Here is a 23,539-nt window from a genome sequence, read left to right as displayed (position 1 = left end):
GCTCCGTTGAAAAGAAGAGAGAGAAAATGCAGCAGGCCTCTCTTTCTTCGCCGCGCCGTCGACCCCGCCCAAGTCCGCCGAGATCTCCCTCGCGACCGAGCGGGCTAGCGTCAGGGACAGCGCCCGGTCAGCGGCGGAGAGCCTGGTGCCGCTCGGGAACGAGACCGAGATGACCAGCGAGGCTTTCGGGCAGGCGGAGGCGGAGGCGGAGGCGGAGACGGAGGCGGGGGCGGAGGCCGAGGCCGAGGCGGAGGCGGAGACGGAGGAGGTGGGACGCGCGGAGAAGGAAACAGAGGAAGGCTCTGAGCGTTCTCGGTTCTTTTACGAGGAGAGAGAGAACCCGCTCAATAGAGGTGTTCATGATTTGGGCGGGCGGTTTCGACCTAGAAGGATCGGTTCCAAAAAATTGAAATTGAGATTCATCGTTTGTTGTATGGATCTGATTCTGAGTGGATCCATGGGCGACCTTGATGCGAAACGATTTTGGTTTTCCAAATAGAATAACTACGTGACATCAAAAGCAAGTCAAAGAAAGAAAAACTAAATTTAAGTGCGTAGAGATGTGGACGGCAAGAGAAGTAAATGCAGCGAAATGACGATAGGATTAGGAACTAGAAGACGAAGAGAGTGAGATGAGATCAGGTTTCTTTTAGTAATTTTTTTAATATTAAAAAGGTTTCGGTCCGGTTCGGGTGGGCAAAACGGATGGATTTGCGCGCATCATCGATTCCCATAAGTTGGAATCGGGAATCAGACAAGTTTCTCAAGCTTAGGTTAGGGCGATTCCAGTCCGGTTCCGAATATTTTGCACACCTTTACATTCAAGTGAGGAGAGAGAAATTTTGAGCGAGAGGAATACGCTAACCATCCTTTCTTTTCTGCATGTGGAGCCAAGCCGAGCCAGCCGAATACCAGGCCTTTTCTCATTCTCCAGGGATCCCACTCGGGACAGGTGTCGGTATCTGAGTGGAAAGTGCGCGCCACGTCAGCAAATGACGTGGCGCGCGAACCACTGAAAATTTTCTCGTCAAGTATGGACCCACCCATCCGGAATACAGATGGATCGCCTTTTTCTTGAGACGTCTTAGACGTTTTGCTTAGTCAAGTATGGACCCACCCATCCGGAATACATATAGATGACCTTTTCTTGAGACGTATTAGACGTTTTAAGATTAATATATATATAGATCGTCCAACTCTCTTTCCTGGATCTTCGTCGAGGTCTTCGACTCTCCTTCCTCCTCTGCACAAAACCAGAGAGTTTGCCCCCAATTTTTTTCCGTTTCGGCTAACCTTTTTTTCCATTGCGGACGCTCTGTTAGGATTCAACCCCAAGCCCTCTTCTTAGCAGCTCGGAGGTACTCGCTTTCTCTCAATCTCTCTACCACCTTTTCGTTCTCCCATTTCTCTCCTGTGAACCCAAATTTTTGCACTTCGGTCTCTAGTCCTCTACTTTATGTCGCTCCGTAATCGTCGATTTATGGGTTGTCTGGGTTTTGTTGATTTTCTTTTTATCGGAATGTATTCTCTACTACATAGTGGTGCCGGTGAGCCCAGAACGAAGACTTCTATTGCTTTATAAAAAATAAATTTCATAATTAGCTGAGCGGTCAGTCAAGTGCTTCGTCCCAGATGCTATAGATCCATGTCTGAACTACGTTGCAAATCTCAACTCAAACTGGCTTTTGGAAGCCACCGGTCAAGTCATACTTGATGCTTGTAAACTGGAGAGTTTACCACGTATCCTTAGAATTAGTTTGTAAAGAACCCAACCAAGTAAATGGAAAAACTTGAGGGTGCAGCTGAGCCCAGGCTATGAAATTTTGCTGTAAGCGGAGTCAAGGGGCAAGATTAGGGGCTGAAGGGAGAGTCCATGATAGAGAGATTACCCAAGAAAGATTGCACACACCCATGAACATTGAACAAGAAAGAAAACCACGTTCCCAAAGATAAGATGACACTGAAAAAATAAACAAAAAAGTAGCTACAAATTTAAAGAGCAAAATTTCCAGAACGCAATTAAACATGTCATCTTCATATCCGAGAGTGAAAAGAGAATATGGGTAGAAATGATGGTGGGAGTCACTGAAGCACGGCCTTTTTCTAAAGAATTGGGGATTGATGAAGGTTTTGACCCAATTCCTAAGTCCAAAATTAATTAAATATCTTACAGGCCTCGAGTCATTCTTCACCCAACAAATTCAAGGTCTTCCTTGAAACATATCTGCTCATTCTTTTGTGGGATACAGGTAAAATGCCCAGAGAGACGGACCCTTTTCGGAACTATGTAGAGTTCCAGCGGAACAACAAGTGGAAATGTCAATTCTGCAAGAAGCAGTATGCCGGAAGCGCGACTAGGATCAAGGCCCACTTAGCGGGAGTTGGAGGATATGGGATCAATGCCTGCAAGGACGTTGGTGACGGAGTGAGATTGAAAGCCCTAAAGGCGTTGAAGGGTAAACCAGCGGTGGAATTGAGCAGCAGACCAGATAACGTTGAAGTGGGTCTGCATCAGCCTGTGATTGCAAGCAATGTCATGCCGTACCTGAGCTCTGATCGCACTGCAGCTGCAAGTTCATCAAACTTTCGTCCCTTGCATGAGATGGATGTGCCCAATCAGTATCTTCCTACTCAAAACATGACTGCACATGGGGACTTTTCCTTCTGGACACAACCTCCCCAATCTCATGCCGGTGATTCTAACATTCAGCCGCGGAATTTGAGTTATCCCAGCAGCGGCGGAGACCTTGCACCTGAAGCTTTGACTAACATGCCACCCCGAGTAAATGCAGAAGAGGGAGAACCCAATACAGAGGTTCCACAAGGTATGTGCAACTTCGAAATTCACCCTATGTTAAGCTCATGCAGGATACTGAATTTGTTTTCTAATCCTTACCTAAGAATTTGGATATAGCAGGATGTTTAGATTTCTAATAGTAAATAGAAAATGAACAGAGGAGTTTAAGAGCGGTCAATAATAATCAATAGTTCTTTGAAAATGAACAGACAAATGCTTTTCAAGTGTGAAATTCAAATCTTGAAAAGCCATGGCTCTCTCTATCCCCTCAAATCACCTACATGAAGAGCATTTACTTTTAAACAAATGAACAGAGTCATGTGAACCACGGGAGGGAGAGGGAGGTATATATAAGATCGCTTGATCAGTGAACTTTCCTTGCTAGTGGGCTGACTTTGGAAATGGACAATTATATCAGTTTGCGTAGGCATCGGTTCAATTTCAATCTCATGTGCCCAAATTTTGAACATCGTTTCAAATTTCATCCATGTTTCCCTGACGTATTACCAAAAGCACTTCCAAATTAAAAAAAGAGGATGCATAGAAGGGGTAAGCATGCATTTGGTAGGCATTTTCCAGTTTTCAGAATATTTTCGATGTGTCGAGGGGACTGGTATTGTCTCGACGACTTTACAAAAGTCATTAAAATTTCCTCGTTTCCCCTTCAACAAGTCCAAGTGTGTACTGATCTCGTATTTCTTGACCAAGCAACGCATTTCATGAAAATTAACAACACGAAATCTTAATTGGAAATAAAATTACGAGGGTTTGTATGCTAAATACTGTTAGTGATTTAAAATAAAGCGTTGCATTCATGGGAACCTTTAATGTCTGTCAACCGCACAGAGATAGGAGTTATCTTTGATCATGCATTTGATCATATCTAAATACTTTAATTTCAAACTAAAAGGTATTAGATGAACCTAAAATTTAAATTGTCTGCTTCTCGATGGATCACAAAATATGTAATGACAGAAAAGAAGTCATCATAAACATATGATTATTTTCTGACAGCGTACAGTAAATTATTTGCTCTTTCAATGATTCATACTTACCTCCAAATCATCCTTTAATTGATTGTTTTCACATTCAAATGCCGCCTATATGAGACTTTAACTAACAACACCTTCATTCATCTTAAATTTAAATGATATGAATATTGCTTGTTTTCATATTTTTGAATGAGTATGGTTGGAATTGTTGGGACATTAACGCAAGTACGATAATGGGACAAAATATTGTCATGCATTGTCTCCAAGCCATCGATAATATATGGTTCAGTTTTCTCCTGGTGCTATTAGTTACCATCGCGTTTGAGTGACGTTCAAATGGGTCACCCACCAATCAATGATCCAATTGAAAGCAAGTATAGTTCTTTTTTTATAGAACAGTTTGGATATTAGTCTTTATACATATGGTGTAGATATGAGGTATATCTCCTCTTATTTAATGTTTTAATTTCAAAATTCAACTTAGGGTCTGGTTAAGGGGACTTTTATTTTTAACTTCTGCTTTTTACTTATGGGGTTGATCTAAATTTTTCTAGTATTGTACCGCTCGAACATTTTAAAAGAATAGATACATAAATGTTAGCATCTATAAAAATATATAATAACAAGCTCATTCTTGTGTGTTGCCTTTAGGAGTGACACTTAGGAGTCTAAATTGAAAGAGATTGCTTATTCTCTTTGAAGTAGTATTTTCTTGCACCCTCCACTCATTTTGCCTTTAACTAGGATTACTTACCCCATTCAATGCCATGAGTTTCATCCGGAAAAAAGGATTAGTTTTAATAATCTCTAATGTTGCAAATTAGCAATTATTGAAATCTCAAACATTCTTTGTAACTCTTTTTTTTTTCTTTTTTAAATATTTATTTGAAAGATTTTATTATTTTCTCTTAATACGACAGTAACGGAGTTGATTTCATACATATTTTTTTATGTCATGTAATAACTACCATTAAAAATTCCCTAACTGTTATCGAGTTCATACATTTTACACTAATATATATTACTTGGAATCGCACTTTGTTTAAAACAGGAAGATTCATATGAAATATGACGCGTTTTCATGAGTAATTTATGCTAAAATACATACTTCAATTTTCATTTTTTTATATTAATGTAAATACAGGGAGAACCACTTCCCATACAGACCTAAATAACGATTCAACCCATCCCATACTGGCCAAAATATCAATTCAACCCATCCCATACAGGCCCAGATACTACCTGAACCCATCAACAGCTCAAAGCAAACCGATAGCAACTAAACCCAGCAACAGGGCAAGTGCTCTCGCCCCCTTTCTTTCTCTTTCTCTCGCCCAATCCCAAGGACCCCCAAGGCACCCCCCCTTTCTCTTTCTTTCTCTTTCTCTCCCTTGATAATTTGTTTACACACACACACACACACACAACCTTACACTTCATCTTATTTCATTTTGTTTTGTGAACATTATGTTTCTAGAAAATACTATGAGTATTTCCTTGATGTTAGATGCGAGGACAGATGATGCACTCGTGGATAGTCAACCAGGTGCTTGTGGGCTGGTTGACGAGAATATGCCAACTCTGAAAAGAAAGCTGGAAGAACTATGCAATCAAGAAGCAGACATGGATGGGTTGGAGACATGGTGTAGGAAAGCACAAAGGATAAGAGGAGAATACTGGAGCATGGTCCAAGCATTCCGAGAAGGCAGATCTCTTTGTCCGCAGCAGGTAGAAAGAGTAAATGATTTGAGCAAAGAAGTTGAAGATATTCTAGGCCACTGTAGCTTCCCAAAGGGGTCGACAACACATGCTGCTGGACGTAGGAAAAGTTTGCCCTTGGTAACAACAGAGCTAGTAGACAAGGAAAGTAAGAAGACAATTGAAAAGATATGCGGCTATTTAATGAAGGGTGAGATTTTCCTCATTGGCATTTGTGGAATGGCAGGAGTTGGCAAGACAGCCATTTTAATGCATGTTTATAATAGAGTACTTGAGAATCTTGCCTTCAATGATGTGTTTTGGGTCACTGTACCTCAGGAGTTTAACGTCTATGCACTGCAAAATGAGATTGCCAATGCACTAGGACTAGACAATCTCTCAAAGAATAGGGACGTGAAGAGGAGGGCGTGCATATTGAATAGGCATTTGAAGAGTAGGAGAGCTGTCTTATGCTTAGATGGTCTGTGGATGCACTTTGACATTGAGGATGTGGGAATTCCGGTTGAGAATGCAGGCATTAGGTTGGTACTGACAACTCGATCACTAGATGTATGTCATAAGATGGTCTGCCAAAAACAAGTCGAAATAAGTCCTCTATATCGGCCAGATGATTGTTGGGTCTTATTTCTAAAAACGCTTTGCTTTGGGAGAGACCTCCCTTCAGAAGTTAAAAAAATTGCAAGCTCCATTTTGGATAAGTGTGGGGGGTTTGCCACTTGGGATCATTGAGATTGCAACTCACATGAAGGAACTAAAGTCAGTGCATGAATGGAAAGGCTTGTTGCAGCGATTAGAAAATTCGATGATGGAACTTAATGTGTTAAAGAAACTGAAACTCAGTTTCATGAACTTGGGGAATCCTCAAGTGGAGCAGTGTTTCTTGCATTTAATACTCTGTTTTGGAGAGTACTTCTCTGAAGATGAAATCATCAAAAAAGTTTTGATAGAGTCTTTCATAGTTGAGGGCTTGTTAAGTGGAATGGCCACCCGGCAAGAATTGCACGATAGGGGAAACACCATATTGGACAAAATAAAAAAGGCTTGCCTGGGGGTTAATATAGACAGAGAGCGTCTCCTAGTACACCCCTTGATAAGGGACATGGCATTGCAAATAGTGACAAGCACAACTCACATGGTCAAGGCCAACATTGGATTGAAAGAAATTCCAGGGGAAGAGTTCTGGACGGATCATCTAGAGAAAGTCTTTTTACAAAGCAACGATATAAAAGAAATCCCATACGGCATCTCGCCAAATTGCCCTAAACTTATGAGGCTGTCGTTGAATAACAATGTCTCTTTGGAAGCCATCCACAAATCTTTCTTCAAGCATATGAAGGGGTTAAAGGTTCTAGATCTCAGCAAAACGAAAATCATGGAATTACCGGACACCATGTCTCACTTGGAGAGCTTGGAAGCACTGTTACTTCGAGGGTGTGAGGAATTACGTTGTGTACCTTGTGTTCAAAAGTTGGGATCCTTAAGAAAGTTGGACATGAGTGGGTGTACTATGCTGGAAGAAGTGCCAGAGGGGATGAAGATGTTGGTAAAGTTAACGTACCTCGATCTACGTGGCACAAAGATTGAGACGATACTAGAAGGAGTGTTGGGGAAGCTGGTGAACTTGCAATATCTGGTGATTAAAAAAGTGACGGCAAAAGAGGAGGAAGAGGAAGAGGAAGAGGAAGAGGAAGAGGAAGAGGAAGAGGAAGAAGAAGAGGAAGAGGAAGAGAAAGAGGAAGAGTTAAAATTAACAAAGGTGGAAGGATTCTATTGCTCTGTTCTAAATGTTGAAACATTCAACGCGTGTGTGAGGCTTCTCAAGCAAAACAGCTCCCAACCATATGAACTGTGGTTGAACGAATTAGGAGACCACTCCTTTAGAAATATGCACGAGAGGCATATAATCATCAAAAGTTGCTGTAGTATTGCGGCAAGGGTAGATGGAGAAATTGGTGGGGATGGCCACGCTCTACTTCCAAAAAATGTGCGAGTACTGGAAGTAGGACGGTGCGATGGGGTGACAAGTTTGCATGAGGTAGGCCCGCTTTATAATCTAGAGGAGCTGAAGATAGAGAAATGGGAGAAGCTGGAGGAGCTGGGTGCTGTCCACTTCCCTCGCCTACGGAGACTATATATCTCTGGGTGTTCCAAGCTGAAGCGTCTCTTGAAGGAGGGGCATGAGCTCCAATATCTACAATGGTTTAAAATCGAGGGCTCAAAGGAACTAGAGGGGATTGATATAGTGGCACCTTCTCTTTATAGTGTAGAAGTGTATGGGTGTCCTAAAATGAAGAGGGTGGTGGAATGGGAGTGGCTGGAAACTCGCCTTCCAAATCTGAGGTCCATTAAAATAAAACATTGCGAGCAATTAAAGGAGATAATAGGTGAGCGAGCAGGGCCTACTGGTGCCACTTATTGTCTTGCAAAGATTGAAATAGAAGGATGCAAGAGGCTGGAAAGGGTGCTGATGATGTGGGGCCTCCCGCTGAGCGTCCCTTTCCTCCGACATTTATCGGTCAAAGACTGCAAGGGCATAAAGGTGATAATAAGCTCTGCTCCTGCCACGATGCATCCCAACTCAAATTTGACACACCTGACTCTACGGAAACTTCCGGCGCTGGAGGCCATATATGATGAGACCGTGAGTTGCCATTCAATCGGATTTATCGATATAAGAAATTGTCCGACGCTGAAGAGGCTTCCTAAGATTGACAATGGGGTCCCTTGTCCTCCCCACGTTGTTAATAATTTTTGGATAGATAAGCAGCTGTCACGGTCGCGGTTGCTGGAGTGGCGCCAGTCCCTTTTCCCACCTGTACTTGAACGCTTAGCCAGGATTCATGGTAAGTCTCCCGCAACTTTTTACTTTCTTTTATCCTCTCCATCTCCGGCCGGTCCTTCTAAGGATCCACTCCCGTGATACAGTAAGTTTCCTTTTTTTCTTTTGGGGGAAACTTTACACCACATGGTTAGACCCAGTGCGTATGACTTTTATCACAGCTCGAAAGAATGTCAAAATGGTTATATTATTATTAAAATTTCGAAAAAGAAAACACTCCCTTCACTTTGAAAAAATAATACTGACAACAGTCCTCGCTCTTCTTTTTTCCCCCTCTTTTTCCCCTGTTGTACCTTAAAAATACCGCACTTCTTCTTCATTTTGGTAAATTACGACGTTTAATAGTGCCAAAATATCAAGTCGATTCTTAAGTTGTACTTCATGAGTCAGGCGAGTATAGGAGAGCGTGTTAAATGTTTTTCACATTTTCTTTTTGTTGCCTCTTCTGTTTTAACTCATCTAGTGCCTCTATTTTCGCTTTCAAACGCCCGTCTGATTTTTAAATTAATCACTGTACTTTAAAAACCAGTGTAAATTAGTCTTTCTCGTTTTTTAGAAAGCAATACCTTCCTTAAACTTCCAATCGCATATTTGCACATATTGAATTTCTTTTTATTTAATACGATTAAGTTTTTTTGGTCGGTAATCTGATTAAGTTCAATTGGCCAGACAAGTCTCTAATTTCTTCAGATTGTTTACAGTCTCTCTTTAATTTGATTGTCAAAGAAGTGTCTAATTTCTTTCAATTGTTTTCTTTAGAACCTCGTGAAGAAGAGGTTTCCGATCAAAGCATTGTTAAATATATCAACCGTATTGCGGCAAGGGTAGATAAAGAAATCGGTGTGGATGGCTGCAATCTACCTCGGAAAGATGTGCAAGTACTGACAGTAGGAAGGGGCAGTGGGGCGACAAGTTTGAGCAAGCTAAGCTCACTGAAGAATCTAGAGGAGCTGACTGCAGAGGATTGCGAGAAGTTGGAGGAGCTGGGTGCTGTCCACTTCCATTGCCTGCGGGTACTGAAAATCGCTCGGTGTTCCAAATTGAAGCATCTCTCGGTGAAGGGGGATGGGTTTCCACATCTACTATGGTTTGAAATCAATGGTTTGGAGGAACTGGAGCGGATCGATTTAGCTGCGCCCAGTCTAAAACTTATGGAAGTGTCCCAGTGTTCTAAAATGAAAAGAGTGGTGGAAGGGCCTGGCTGGCCACTAGCCTTCCAGATCTGAAGTCCATTAGAATACAACGTTGTGAGAAATTAGAGGAAATCATAGGCGGGCCATTGCCAACCAAGCACACTTGTCTTACAAGATTGAAATAGATAGATGCAACAACATGAAGGGGTGCTGCTGACGCATGACGTGTTGCCCCACCTCCCTTCCCTCCAACAGATTACAGTTGAAAACTGCGAGGGCATAGAGATGATAATAGGCACTGCCCCCGACATGACGCAACCTTCCTTCCCAAAGTTTACACACCTGACTCTAAGGAATCTTCCGGAACTGAAGGAGATATGTGATTGGATCGACAGTTGCGATCACATCCAATTTATTGAAATATCAAGATGTCCGAAGCTGAAGAGGATTCCTTTGCCACTGCGCCCACGTGACAGTGGCCTCCTTTCTCCTCCCCCCTCCCCTGGACAGATTTTGATGGATCAGGAGACGTGGCAAGCACTTGACAATGGCCTCCTTTCTCCTCCCTGCTCCCTTGGACAGATTTTGATAAATCAGGAGACGTGGCAAGCGCTGGAGTGGGACCATCCCCTTGCCCGTATCTCCCTTGAACCTTTCGTCGAGTTTATTTCTGGTGAGTTACCCACAAGTTTTACATTTCTTTTATTCTCTCCATCTAAAGATCGATCTCCCACGGTACGGTAAAATCCCTTTTTTTTTTCCCCAAACTATATACCAACTATTAGGCCCAGTATGTATAACTTTTATTATTGCTTGAAAGTAAATCAAAATGGTTGTATTATTATTGAAAATTAATTGCCATGGCATCGTTCAAAGAATAATAACGGCAATTTTCTAACACTTAAAATTGCCAAAATATCGAGTCTAATTCTTAAGTTCTACTTTATTAGTCCGGACAGTTTAAGAGAGCATGTGATCTGCTATTTTTTTCCTTTTCCTTTTGTTGCCTTTTCTATTTTTACCTAATCCAGTACTCCTATTTTCAATTTCAAACTCCTTTTTGGTTTTTAAATTAATCGCTGTACTGTAATAAAAAAAATTAAATCAATGTAAATTAGTTTTTCTCGTTTTTAGGCGTCATTAAGCAAATGGGCCAGAGATCATATTTTTGTAAGCTCTCTCGAAATGCAGGGCCATACATATGTTGATAGATTTTCATTAATAGTCATGTGGCACGATATTTTTATATAGCGTGATGATGATCTTTGCAAATGAGTAACAAAATTCAATCGTTCTATACCCAGAATGGTGAAGCTGCAGATAATCAGTTGAGGATGAATTGTCTTCTGATGGCAGTGGACATCAAAGTTATCGCCATTACCACGTCGTCCTGCTCGGTTGATTTTTGAAGTACCTCTGATTCCTGTGATGACATGTTTAATTTGTTTATGCCTTCTTTTCCTATCTGTGATAAGCATCTCTCTTTCTGTATTTCTCGGTTTGTCTTCCTTGTCAATTATAAACCAATAGCTGACCAAATGTATGAGACTCCAAACACGGGTTGGACATTGCAATCACAACGCTAAGAAGAAAGCTAAAAAAAGCGGCCCGCAACGAGATGTCCATCTCCTCCCTGAAAATCAGCTCCTCCTTAAAAAAAGGTTTATTCGAATTGAAAAAGAAAAAAGAAAAGAAACTCCTCAGAACAAACAAATTCGTCTCTTCTATCGGTTCTACTGATTATCTCTCCTTTAACACACAGTTTCAATCAAGAATAACATTATAAATTTCCCGAAAAGTGTCTTCCTGACACTTACAAAACAATCAATCGAGAAAGATTTACATTTTCGCACTTTTAACATGATTCACCTGTCCATAAATTATGGGAGAGGCGTGGAAGGCGTGTCACATGCATCGTGAATTGCCACTTCAAGTAAGGACGACACCAGAGAAAACACATCCCTTGATTTTTTTTTGGTAAATGACACCCGTTAAAAAGTCGAGAGATCCCCACTTGAAAGGAGAAAAAGTGCTCTAGAATTAGTAATAAGGAAAAAGCCGATGTCACAAGAGCGTCGTGGGGAATTCGATGTCTTTATTTATGTTTAATCCATTTCTTTGCACTATATTTTTTTTAAAAAATTCCAAAAAAGGGCTCAAGTGTCTTTATTTTTTCAAATAAAGGCCCAAAGTGAACTTTATTTTAAATAAAAGCCTAAGGTCAATGACATTTTCATCAATTTTCCTTTTTTTCTTCTTTCTTTCCTTTTTTTTTCTGGTTCTTTCTTCTTTGCTGATGGCTAGCAGGGCATTGGCAATGCTTGTTGAGGATTGGGCGAGGGAAGGCCTCGCTTGGGCAAGGCGACCCTCGCCCTGGGGGAGAGGCCGCCCCTCTCAGCCATCAATGAGGTCGGCTCTCGCCAACCCCAGGCAAGGCCGAACCTTGCCCACCCGCAATTGGCAAGGGCACCCGCAATCGGCAAGGGCTTGATTACCCTCGTTGGTTGCGGGTGAGGCCACCCTCGCCAGATCCAGCCACCGACGAAGAAGGAAGAAGAACTAGAAAAAAAAAAAAAAAAAAAAAAAAAGAAGGAAAGAAAAGAAATGACGAAAATTGATCATATTTTGTATAATTCAGAACTTCGATGATCAAACATAGTGATTTCTTCTGGACATATTACCTTATGTTAGCCGTTTATGCATAACAAATTGCATTATAATTAATGTTTACTACACCGCGACGGCAACTTCCATTCACCTGAGAAGATGGCCGATCCTCCTCTCCTACCTCCCTTGCTCCCAAAACCCTAGCGTTAGGCCCCCACTCCTGCGAGCCCTTCTTCGGCAACGGCTTCACTCGCTGCCTCGACCTCCTCTCTGCCGTCGACGGCGGAAGAGGAGGCTGCGGGGGAGGATGGTTTCGGTGCTTCCTCAGCAAGACGCTCAAGAGCTCAGTCTGCGAGGGAGGGCAGCTAAGGATGTCGCTAGAGAGGATCAGGATGGCGGTGGCAGGGGAAAAGTTGGACAACGTGATGGGGAGGAGCAAAGAGGGAGGAGGAGATGCCGGTGTTCGAGGACGGCGCGTTCCAGATCACCGAGTAGGGGTGTCAAAAACTGAACCAAAAATTGAACCGAACTGAAAACCGGGCAGAACCGAATCGAAGAGTTCGGTTTCATTCGGTTTGGTTCTCATTAAAAACAAAAAAAAAAATATTATTGGTTCGGTTTTATCGGTTAATCGAACCTAACCAAACCAACAAATCAATAAGAGTTTATTTCTGGAAAACGAAAAATATATACAACCAAAAAAAAAAAAAAACAAATACAAAAACTAAAAACTAAAAAAACTTTGGTTTGGGTTCTTATATATCATTTTGAGATATGAATAAAATATTTACTTTCGATAAAATAAAAAAAAATCCACTCTGGAAACATTTTTCCCAACCTGCCAAAAAATCGAGTCTATTCAACTCGGACACACAAATTTTCACGTTGCTTTGGGTCAACCAACCTTGAGTGGAGTGGTGAAGAATCTTTTTTTTTTTTTTTGGGTGCCTAAATGCTGACTGAAATTTTTAATAGTAAGAAATATGATCAAAATAATTATAATAATCTAGGCATATTAACATTTGTCTTACCTTTTATCCAAAAAAAAAATTTGTTTGTTTGCGGAGTCAATAATAGATTTTTTTTCCAAAAAAAAAGTGATAGATTTTCTATTGGGCAGTTAAAACATTTTGCTTAGTCAGTACAACCCACCCATTTGGAATATATATACATATATGTAGATTACCTTTTTTTCTCGAGGCCTTTTAGACGTTTTCTTTAATTTTTATTATTATAGATAAAGGCCCTACTTTCTATTGGCAGTGGAAACCTGTTGCTTTTGCTTGGTCAAGTATGGACCCACCAATCCGGAATATATACACATATATATATAGATGACCTTTTTACTCGAGGCGTTTTAGAAGTTTTTTTAAAAAAATAAAGCCCTACTTTCTACCGGAATCGGAACGTTTTATATATATATATAGATCACCGGAATATATATAGATCACCGTTTTCTGAGGCGTTTTAGACGTTTTCTTAATTTTTATTATTATAAATAAAGGCCTTACTTTCTACTGGACAGTCGAAACGTTTTGCTTAGTCAAGTATGGACCCACCCATCCGGAATACATATAGATTACCTTTTTCTTGAGACGTCTTAGACGTTTTGAGATTATTATATATAGATCGTCCCAGGCAGGTCTCCGATGTTCGTCGAGGTGTTCGGCTCCTTCCTCTGCACAAAACCAGAGAGTTTGCCCCCAATTTTTTTCTCCGTTTCAGCTAACCTTGTTTTCCATCGCGGACGCTCTGTTAGGGATTCAACCCCAAGCCCTCTTCTCACCAGCTCGGAGGTACTCGCTCTCTCTCAATCTCTCTACTCCCTTTTCGTTCTCCCATTTCTCTCCTGTGAACCCAAATTTTTGCACTTCGGTCTCTAGTCCTCTACTTTATGTCGCTCCGTAATCGTCGATTTATGGGTTGTCTGGGTTTTGTTGATTTTCTTTTTATCGGAATGTATTCTCTACTACATAATGGTGCCGGTGAGCCCAGAACGAAGACTTTTATTGCTTTATAAAAATAAATTCATAATTAGCTGAGTGGTCAGTCAAGTGCTTCGTCCCAGATGCTCTAGATCCATGTCTGAACTACGTTGCAAATCTCAACTCAAACTAGCTTTTGGAAGCCACCGGTCAAGTCATACTTGATGCTTGTAAACTGGAGAGTTTACCTTGTATCCTTAGAATTAGTTTGTAAAGAACCCAAGTAAATGGAAAAACTTGAGGGTGCAGCTGAGCCCGGGCCATGAAATTTTGCTGTAAGCGGAGTCAAGGGGCAAGATTAGGGGCTGAAGGGAGAGTGCATGATAGAGATATTACCCAAGAAAGAGTGCGCACACCCATGAACATTGAACAAGAAAGAAAACCACGTTACCAAAGATAAGATAACATTGAAAAAAAAAAAAAAAAGTAGTTACAAATTTGAAGAGCAAAATTTCCAGAACCCAGTTAAACATGTCATCTTCATATCTGAGAGTGAAAAGAGAACTTGGGTAGACATGATGGGGGGGTCACTGAAGCAGGGCCTTTTTCTAGAAGAATTGGGGATTGATGAAGACTTTGACCCAATTCCTAAGTCCAAAATTAATTAAATATCTTACAGGCCTCGGCGCCATTCTTCACCCAAAAAATTCAAGGTCTTCCTTGAAACATATCTGCTCATTCTTTTGTGGGATACAGAGAAAATGCCCAGAGAGACGGACCCCTTTTGGAAGCATGTGAAGTTGCTGCCTAACAAACACTGGAACTGCAACTTCTGCGGGAATCCGTATGCTGGAAGTGCGACCAGGATCAAGGCCCACTTAGCGGGAGTTGGAGGATATGGGATCAATGACTGCAAGGATGTTGATGGTGGAGTGAGATTGGAAGCCCTAAAGGCGTTGAAGGGTAAAACAGCGGTGGAATTGAGCAGCAGACCAGATAACGTTGAAGTGGGTCTGCATCAGCCCGTGATTGCAATGAAGATGGTCGGCCTGTGATTGCAAGCAATGAAGATGGTCAGCCTGTGATTGCAAGCAATGAAGATGGTCGGAGAGAGACTTCATTTGTTGCCATGTACCTGAGCTCTAATGCCATAAGCAATGGTCGGCCTGTGATTGCAAGCAATGAAGATGGTCGGAGAGAGACTTCATTCGTTGTCATGCCACTGAGCTCGATGCCATGAGCACTGTAGGTGCAAGTTCATCAGACTTTCGTCCATTGCATGAGATGAATGTGCCCAGTCAGTATCTTCCTACTCAAAACATGACCACACATGGGGACTTTTCATTCTGGACACAACCTCCTCAATCTCATGCCGTTGATTCTAACATTCAGCCATGGAATTTGAGTTATCCCAGCGGCGGCGGAGACCTTGCACCTGAAGCTTTGACTAACATGCCACCCCCAGTAAATGTAGAAGGGGGAGAACCCAATGCAGAGGTTCCACAAGGTATGTGCAACTTCGAAATTCACCATATGTTAAAGCTCATGCAGGATACTGAATTTGTTTTCTAATCCTTACCTAAGAATTTGGATATAGAGATTCCTAATAGTAATAGAAAATGAACAGAGGAGTTTAAGAGTCGGTCAATAATAATCAGTAGTTCTTTGAAAATGAACAGACAAATGCTTTTCAAGTGTGACATTCAAATCCTGAAAAGCCATGGCTCTCTCTATCCCCTCAAATCACCTACCTGAAGAGCATTTACTTTTAAACAAATGAACAGAGTCGTGTGAACTACGGGAGCTTTGCAAGAGAGAGAGAGAGAGAGAGGGAGGTGTATATGAGATCGCTTGATCAGTGAACTTTCCTTGCTAGTGGGCTGACTTTGGAGATGGACAATTATATCAGTTTGCATAGGCATCAGTTCAATTTCAATCTCATGTGCCAAAATTGTGAACATCATTTCATATTTCATCCATGTTCCCCTAAGGAATTACCAAAAGCACTTCCAAATTGAAAAAAGAGGATGCATAGAAGGGGTAAGCATGCATTTGGTAGGGACTTTCCAGTTTTCAGAATATTTTTGATGTGTCGAGGGGACTGGTATTGTCTTGACGACTTTACAAAATTCATTAAAATTTCCTTGTTTCCCCTTCAGTGAGTCCAAATGTGTACTGATCTCATATTTCTTGGCCAAACAACGCATTTCATGAAAATTAACAACACGAAATCTTAATTGGAAATAAAATTACGAGGGTTTGTATGCTAAATACTGTTAGTGATTTAAAATAAAGTGCTGTATTCATGGGAACCTTTGATGTCTGTCAACAGCACAGAGATAGGAATTATCTTTGATCATGCATTTGATCATATCTAAATACTTTAATTTCAAACTTAAAAGTATTAGATGAGCCTAAAATTTAAATTGACTGCTTCTCGACGGATCACAAAATATGTAATGACAGAAACGAACTCATCATAAACATATGATTATTTTCTGACAGCGTACAGTAAATTATTTGCTCTTTCAATGATTCATACTCACCTCAAAATCATCCTTTAATTGATTGTTTTCACATTCAAATGCCACCTATATGAGACTTTAACTAACAACACCTTCATTCATCTTAAATTTAAGTTAAATAAATATTGCTTGTTTTCATATTTTTGAATAAGTATGGTTGGAATTGTTAGGACATTAACAAAAGTACGATAATGGGATGAAATATTGTCATGATTGTCTCCAAGCCATCGATAATATATGGTTTAGCTTTCTCCTAGTGCTGTTAGTTACTTTCGCGTTTGAGTGATGTTCAAATGGGTCACCCACCAATCAATGATCTAATTGAAAGCAAGTATAGGTCTTTTTTATAGAACAGTTGGGATATTAGTCTTCATACATTAGATGTAGATATGAGGTATATCTCTTTTTTTTAAGGTTTTAATTTCAAAATTCAACTTAGGGTCTGGTTAAGGGGACTTTTATTTTTAACTTCTACTTTTAACTTATGGGTTGATCTAAATTTTTCTAGTATTGTACCGCTCAAACATTTTGAAAGAATAGATACATCAATGTTAGCATCTATAAAAATATATAATAACAAGCTCATTCTTGAGTGTTGCCTTGAGGAGTGACACTTAGGAGTCTAAATTGAAAGAGATTGCTTATTCTCTTTGCAATTAGTATTTTCTTGCACTCTCCACTCATTATGCCTTTAAGTAGGATTACTTTCCCCATTCAATACCATGAGTTACATCGGGAAAAAGGATTAGTTTTAATAATGTCTAATGTTGCAAATTAGCAATTATTGAAATCTCAAACATTTTTATAACTCTTTTTTCATAAACTATTTATTTGAAACATTTTATTATTTTCTCTTAATATGACAGTAATGGAGTTGATTTCATACATATTTCTTTATGTCATGTAATAACTACCATTAAAAATTCCCTAACTGTTATCGAGTTCATATATTTTACACTAATATATATTATGAACTTGGAATTGCACTTTGTTTAAAACATGAAGATTTATATGAAATATGATACGTTTTCACGAGTAATTTATGCTAAAATACATACTTCAATTTTCATTTTTTTTTAAAATATTAATGTAAGATATTGGGAGAACCACTTCCCATACAGGCCTAAATATCGATTCAACCCATCCCATACTGGCCAAAATATCAATTCAAGATGGTAGATACTACCTGAACCCATCAACAGCTCAAAGCAAACCGATAGCAACTAAAAAAAAAAAAAAAACCCCAGCAACAGGGCAAGTGCCCTCGCCCCCCAACTTTTCTCTCATTTACCCAACCAAGCCCCAACAACCCCAAATTCCCCCAATAATTTGATAATTTATCCTTTATATATATATATGTTTACAACATTTACACTTCATCTTATTTCATTTTGTTTTGTGAACATTATGTTTCTAGAAAATACTATTGAGTATTTCCTTGATGTTAGATGCGAGGACAGATGATGCACTCGTGGATAGTCAACCAGGTGCTTGTGGGCTGGTTGACGAGAATATGCCAACTCTGAAAAGAAAGCTGGAAGAACTAAGCAATCAAGAAGCAGACATGGATGGGTTGGAGACATGGTGTAGGAAAGCACAAAGGATAAGAGGAGAATACTGGAGCATGGTCCAAGCATTCCGAGAAGGCAGATCTCTTTCTCCACAGCAGGTAGAAAGAGTAAATGATTTGAGCAAAGAAGTTGAAGATATTCTAGGCCACTGTAGCTTCCGAAAAGGGTGGACAACACATGCTGCTGGACGTAGGAAAAGTTTGCCCTTGGTAACAACAGAGCTAGTAGACAAGGAAAGTAAGAAGACAATCGAAAAGATATGCGGCTATTTAATGGAGGATGAGATTTTCATCATTGGCATTTGTGGAATGGGGGAGTTGGCAAGACAGCCATTTTAATGCATGTCCATAATAGAGTACTTGAGAATCCTGCCTTCAATGATGTGTTTTGGGTCACTGTACCTCAGGAGTTTAACGTCTATGAACTACAAAATGAGATTGCCAATGCAGTCGGACTAGACAATCTCTCAAAGGATAAGGATGTGAAGAGGAGGGCATGCATATTGAATAGGCATTTGAAGAGCAAGAGAGCTGTCTTATGTTTAGATGGTCTGTGGATGCACTTTGACATTGAGGATGTGGGAATTCCAGTTGAGAAAGGAAGCATTAAGTTGGTAATGACAACTCGATCGCTAGATGTATGTGATAAGATGGTCTGCCAAAAACAAGTCAAAATAAGTCCTCTAGATTTGCAAGATGATTGTTGGGTCTTATTTTTAAAAAAGCTTTGCTTTGGGAGAGAACTCCCTTCAGAAGTTAAAAAAATTGCAAGCTCCATTTTGGATAAGTGTGGAGGTTTGCCACTTGGGATCATTGAGATTGCAACTCAGATGAGGGGACTAAAGGGAGTGCATGAATGGAAAGACTTGTTGCAGCAATTAGAAAATTCGATGATGGAACTTGGTGTGTTCAAGAAACTGAAACTCAGTTACATGAACTTGGGTAATCTTCAAGTGCAGCAGTGTTTCTTGCATTTAATACTTTGTTTTGGAGAGTACTCTAAAGCTGAAATCATCGAAAAGGATTTGATAGAATCTTTCATAGATGAGGGCTTGTTAAGTGGAATAGCTACCCGGCAAGAATTGCACGATAAGGTAACGCCATATTGGACAAAATAAAAAAGGCTTGCCTGGGGGTTGATATATGCGAAAGGTGTCTGTTAGTACACCCCTTGATAAGGGACATGGGATTGCAAATAGTGATGAGCACAACTCACATGGTCAAGGCCAACATGGGATTGAAAGAAATTCCAAAGGAAGAGTTCTGGACGGATCATCTAGAGAAAGTCCTTTTACAGAGCAACTATATAAAAGAAATCCCATACGGCATCTCACCAAATTGCCCTGAACTTACAAGGCTGTCGTTGAATAACAATGTCTCTTTGGAAGCCATCCACAAATCTTTCTTCAAGCATATGAAGGGGTTGAAGGTTCTAGATCTCAGCAAAACGAAAATCACGGAATTACCGGACACTATCTCTCACTTGGAGAGCTTAGAAGCACTGTTACTCCAAGAGTGTGAGGAATTACATCGTATACCTTGTGTACAAAAGTTGGGATCCCTAAAAAAGTTGGACCTTAGTGGGTGTGCAATGCTTGGAGAAGTGCCGGAGGGGATGGAGATGTTGGTAAAGCTGACGTACCTTGACCTGCTTGGCACAAAGATCAAGGCGTTACCGGAAGGAGTGTTGGGGAAGCTGGTGAACTTGCAATATCTGGTGATTAATTACATGAGGAAGAGATAGAATTAATGATGGAAGAGGAGGAAGAGATAAAATTAACAATGGTGGAAGGACTCTGTTGCTCTGTTCCAAATGTTGAAACATTCAATGCATGTGTGAGGCTTGTTGAGCAAAACAGCTCCCAACCATATGACCTGGCACTGAGTGCATCAAGAAACTACTTCTTTAGGGATATGCATGAGAGGCGTATAATCATCGAAAGTTGCCATAGTATTGCGGCAAGGGTAGATGGAGAAATTGGTGGGGATGGCCACGCTCTACTTCCCAAAAATGTGCAAGTACTGAAGTGGGACGGTGCAGATGGGGTGACAAGTTTGTGCGAGGTAGGCCCACTTAATAATCTAGAGGAGCTGGAGATAGAGGAATGGGAGAAGCTGGAGGAGCTGGGTGCTGTCCACTTCCCTAACCTACGGAGACTGACTATCACTGGATGTTCCAAGCTGAAGCATCTCTTGAAAGAGGGGCATGAGCTCCCATGTCTACAATGGTTTAAAATCGAGGGCTCAGAGGAACTAGAGGGGATTAATATAGCGGCACCTTTTCTTTATAATATAGAAGTGTACAGGTGTCCTAAAATGAAGTGGGTGGTGAAATGGCAGTGGCTGGCCACTCGCCTTCCAAATCTGAGGTCCATTAAAATAAAAAATTGCGAGCAATTAGAGGAGATATTAGGTGGGCTACCGCCGATCGGTGCAACTTGTCGTCTTACAAAGATTGAAATAGAAGGATGCAACAACCTGAAGAGGGTGCTGATGACGCATGACATGTTGCTCCACCTTCCTTTCCTCCAACATGTAATAGTCAAAGACTGCATGGGCATAGAGGCGATAATAGGCACCGTTCCTAACATGACGCAACCCTCCTTCCTAAATTTAATAACCTGACTCTAGGGAATCTTCCGGAGCTGAAGAGCATATGTGAAGGGACCGTGAGTTGCCTTTCAATCCAATATATGAATATAGCATGAATGTCCGAAGCTGAAGAGGCTTCCTCTGCTTGACAATGGTCCGCGATGCTGATGATGATGATATTTGATAGATGAGCTGACGTGGCAGTCGCTGGAGTGGGACCAATCCCCTTTCCAACCTTCACTTCAACACTTAGCCAGGCTTTATGGTAAGTCACCCGCAAATTTTTACTTTTCTTTTATCCTCTCCATCTCCTGCGGGCCCTTGGAAGGATGCACTCCCGCGGTACAGTAAGTTTCCTTTTCTTTTTTTTTTTTTTTTTTTTTTGGAAACTCAATACCACACTATTAGACCCAGTGTATGACTTTTATCACAACTCGAAAGTATATCAAAATGGTTATATTATTATTGAAATTTCGGTAAAGAAAACACTCCCTTCACTTTGAAAGAATAATACTGACAACAGTCCTTGCTCTTTTTTTTTTTTCCTCCCTATTGTACCTTAAAAATACTACACTTCTTCATTTTGGTAAATTATGACGTTTAAAAGTGCCAAAATGTCGAGGCAATTCTTGACTTCTACTTCATGAGTCAGGCGAGTTTAAGGGAGCATGTTAAATGCTTTTTACATTTTCTTTTTGTTGCCTATTCTGTTTTCCCTCATCTAGTACTTCTATTTTCGCTTTCAAACTCTAACCTGCTTTTTAAATTAATCGCTGCACTTTAATCAAAAAATTAAACCAGTGTAAATTAGTCTTTCTCATTTTTAGAAAGGAACACCTGTTCTTGGACTTCCAATTGCATATTTGCACATATTGAATTTCTTTCTGTTTAATTTGATTAAGCTCGATTAGTCAGGGAAGTCTCTAATTTCTTCATGTTGTTTACATTCTCTCTTTAATTTGATATGTCAAGGAAGTATCTAATTTCTTGAATTGTTTTTTGTAAAACCTCGTGAACAAGGGGTGTCCAATTGGCATGATCAAAGGATATGTAAATGTATTGAAAGTTGCGACGCTATTACGGCAAGGGTAGATGGACAAATCGGTGGGGATGGCTGCAATTTACTTTCAAGAAATGTGCAAGTACTGGAAGTAGGAGGGGCAGTGGGGTGACAAGTTTGAGCGAGGTAGGCCCACTGGAGAATCTAGAGGAGCTGACTATAAATCAATGGGAGAAGTTGGAGGAGCTGGGTGCTGTCCACTTCCCTCAGCTGCAGGGACTGAACATCAATTGCTGTTCCAAATTGAAGCGTCTCTCAGTGGAGGGACAGGGGCTTCCACATCTACGCTGGTTTACAATCATAGGCTCAGAGGAACTGGAAGGGATCGATTTAGCTGCGCCCAATCTAAACTTTATGGAAGTGCGGCGTTGTCCTAAAATGAAAAGAGTGGTGGAATGGGACTGGCTGACCACTCGCCTTCCAAATCTGAAGTCCATTGAAATATTTTATTGTGAGAAATTAGAGGAAATAATAGGTGGGCCATTGCCAATCAGTGCCACTTGTCTTCTTACACAGATTAAAATTGAAGGATGCAACAACATGAAGGGGGTGCTGCTAACGCACGATATGTTGCTCCACATCCCTTTCCTCCAAGATATAAGAATCAAAGACTGCAAGGGCATAGAGGTGATAATAGGCACTGCTCCCAACATGACGCAATCCTCCTTCCCAAAGTTAACACACCTGACTCTAAAATCTTCCGGAACTGAAGAGGATATGTGATCGGATGGAGAGTTGCGATCACATCCAATATATTGAAATATAGATTGTCCGAAGCTGAAGAGGATTCCTTTGCGACTGCACCCACTTGACAATGGCCTCCTTTCTCCTCCCCCTCCCTTGGACAGATTTTGATAGATGAGAAGACGTGGCAAGCGCTGGAGTGGGACCATCCCCTTGCCCGTGTCTCACTTGAACCCTTCATCGAGTTTTCCTGGTGAGTTACCCACAAGTTTTACATTTCTTTTATTCTCTCCATCTAACGATCGATCTCCCACGGTACAGTAAAATCACTTTTCTTTTTTTCCGAACTTTATACCAACTATTAGGCCCAGTGCGTATAACTTTTTATTATTGCTTGAAAGTATATCAAAATGGTTATATTATTATTGAAAATTAGTTGCTGTGGCATTGTTCAAAGAATAATAATGGCAATTTTCTAACACTTAAAAGTGCCAAAATATTGAGTCTAATTCTTAAGTTCTACTTTATTAGTTGGGACAATTTAAGAGAGCATGTCAACTGCTTTTTTTTTTTACCTTTTCTTTCTGTTGCCTTTTCTATTTTACCTCACCCAGTACTCCTATTTTCAATTTCAAACTCCTTTTTGGTTTTTAAACTAATTGCTGTACTGTAATAAAAAAATTAAATCAATGTAAATTAGTTTTTCTCATTTTTAGGTGTCATTAAGCGAATGGGCCAGAGATCATGTTTTTGTAAGCTCTATCAAAATGCATTGCCATACATATGTTGATAGATTTTTCATTAATAGTCATGTGGCATGATATTTTACTATAGGACGATGATGATCTTTGCAAATGACTAACAAAATTTAATCGTTCTAGACCTAGACGATTGTTGAGGCCGTAGATGATCAGCTGAGGATGAATTGTCTTCTGACAGCAGTGGACAACAAAGTTATCGCCATTTCTACGTCGTCCTGCTCGATTGATTTTTAAAGTACCTCCGGTTTCTGTGATGACATATGCTTAATTTATTTTTGTCTTCTTATCCTATCTGTGATAAGCATCTCTCTTTCTGTATTTCTCGATTTGTCTTC

At 40.5% G+C, this 23,539-nt stretch overlaps 3 protein-coding genes across 3 annotated transcripts; all 3 read left to right on the top strand.

Annotated features, from left to right (window-relative positions):
- The first annotated feature begins 2,069 nt into the window (after nucleotides 1–2,069).
- On the top strand, nucleotides 2,070–9,573 carry LOC104451474 (probable disease resistance protein At4g27220). The gene is made up of 5 exons (XM_039314331.1): nucleotides 2,070–2,127; nucleotides 2,250–2,825; nucleotides 5,297–6,022; nucleotides 6,159–8,351; nucleotides 9,107–9,573. The coding sequence occupies exons 1-5, from the start codon at nucleotides 2,070–2,072 to the stop codon at nucleotides 9,571–9,573; spliced, it is 4,020 nt and encodes a 1,339-aa protein (XP_039170265.1).
- Nucleotides 9,574–9,669: 96 nt separating this feature from the next.
- On the top strand, nucleotides 9,670–10,971 carry LOC120286440 (disease resistance protein At4g27190-like). The gene is made up of 2 exons (XM_039314330.1): nucleotides 9,670–10,153; nucleotides 10,785–10,971. The coding sequence occupies exons 1-2, from the start codon at nucleotides 9,670–9,672 to the stop codon at nucleotides 10,790–10,792; spliced, it is 492 nt and encodes a 163-aa protein (XP_039170264.1). The 3' UTR covers nucleotides 10,793–10,971.
- Nucleotides 10,972–15,216: 4,245 nt separating this feature from the next.
- On the top strand, nucleotides 15,217–19,840 carry LOC104451482. The gene is made up of 2 exons (XM_039315346.1): nucleotides 15,217–15,519; nucleotides 17,986–19,840. The coding sequence occupies exons 1-2, from the start codon at nucleotides 15,249–15,251 to the stop codon at nucleotides 18,444–18,446; spliced, it is 732 nt and encodes a 243-aa protein (XP_039171280.1). The 5' UTR covers nucleotides 15,217–15,248; the 3' UTR covers nucleotides 18,447–19,840.
- Nucleotides 19,841–23,539: the final 3,699 nt, after the last annotated feature.

This window comes from Eucalyptus grandis, chromosome 6, assembly GCF_016545825.1.
Source record: "Eucalyptus grandis isolate ANBG69807.140 chromosome 6, ASM1654582v1, whole genome shotgun sequence".
NCBI classification, from domain to species: domain Eukaryota; kingdom Viridiplantae; phylum Streptophyta; class Magnoliopsida; order Myrtales; family Myrtaceae; genus Eucalyptus; species Eucalyptus grandis.
This window is presented reverse-complemented; position numbering and strand designations above follow the sequence as displayed.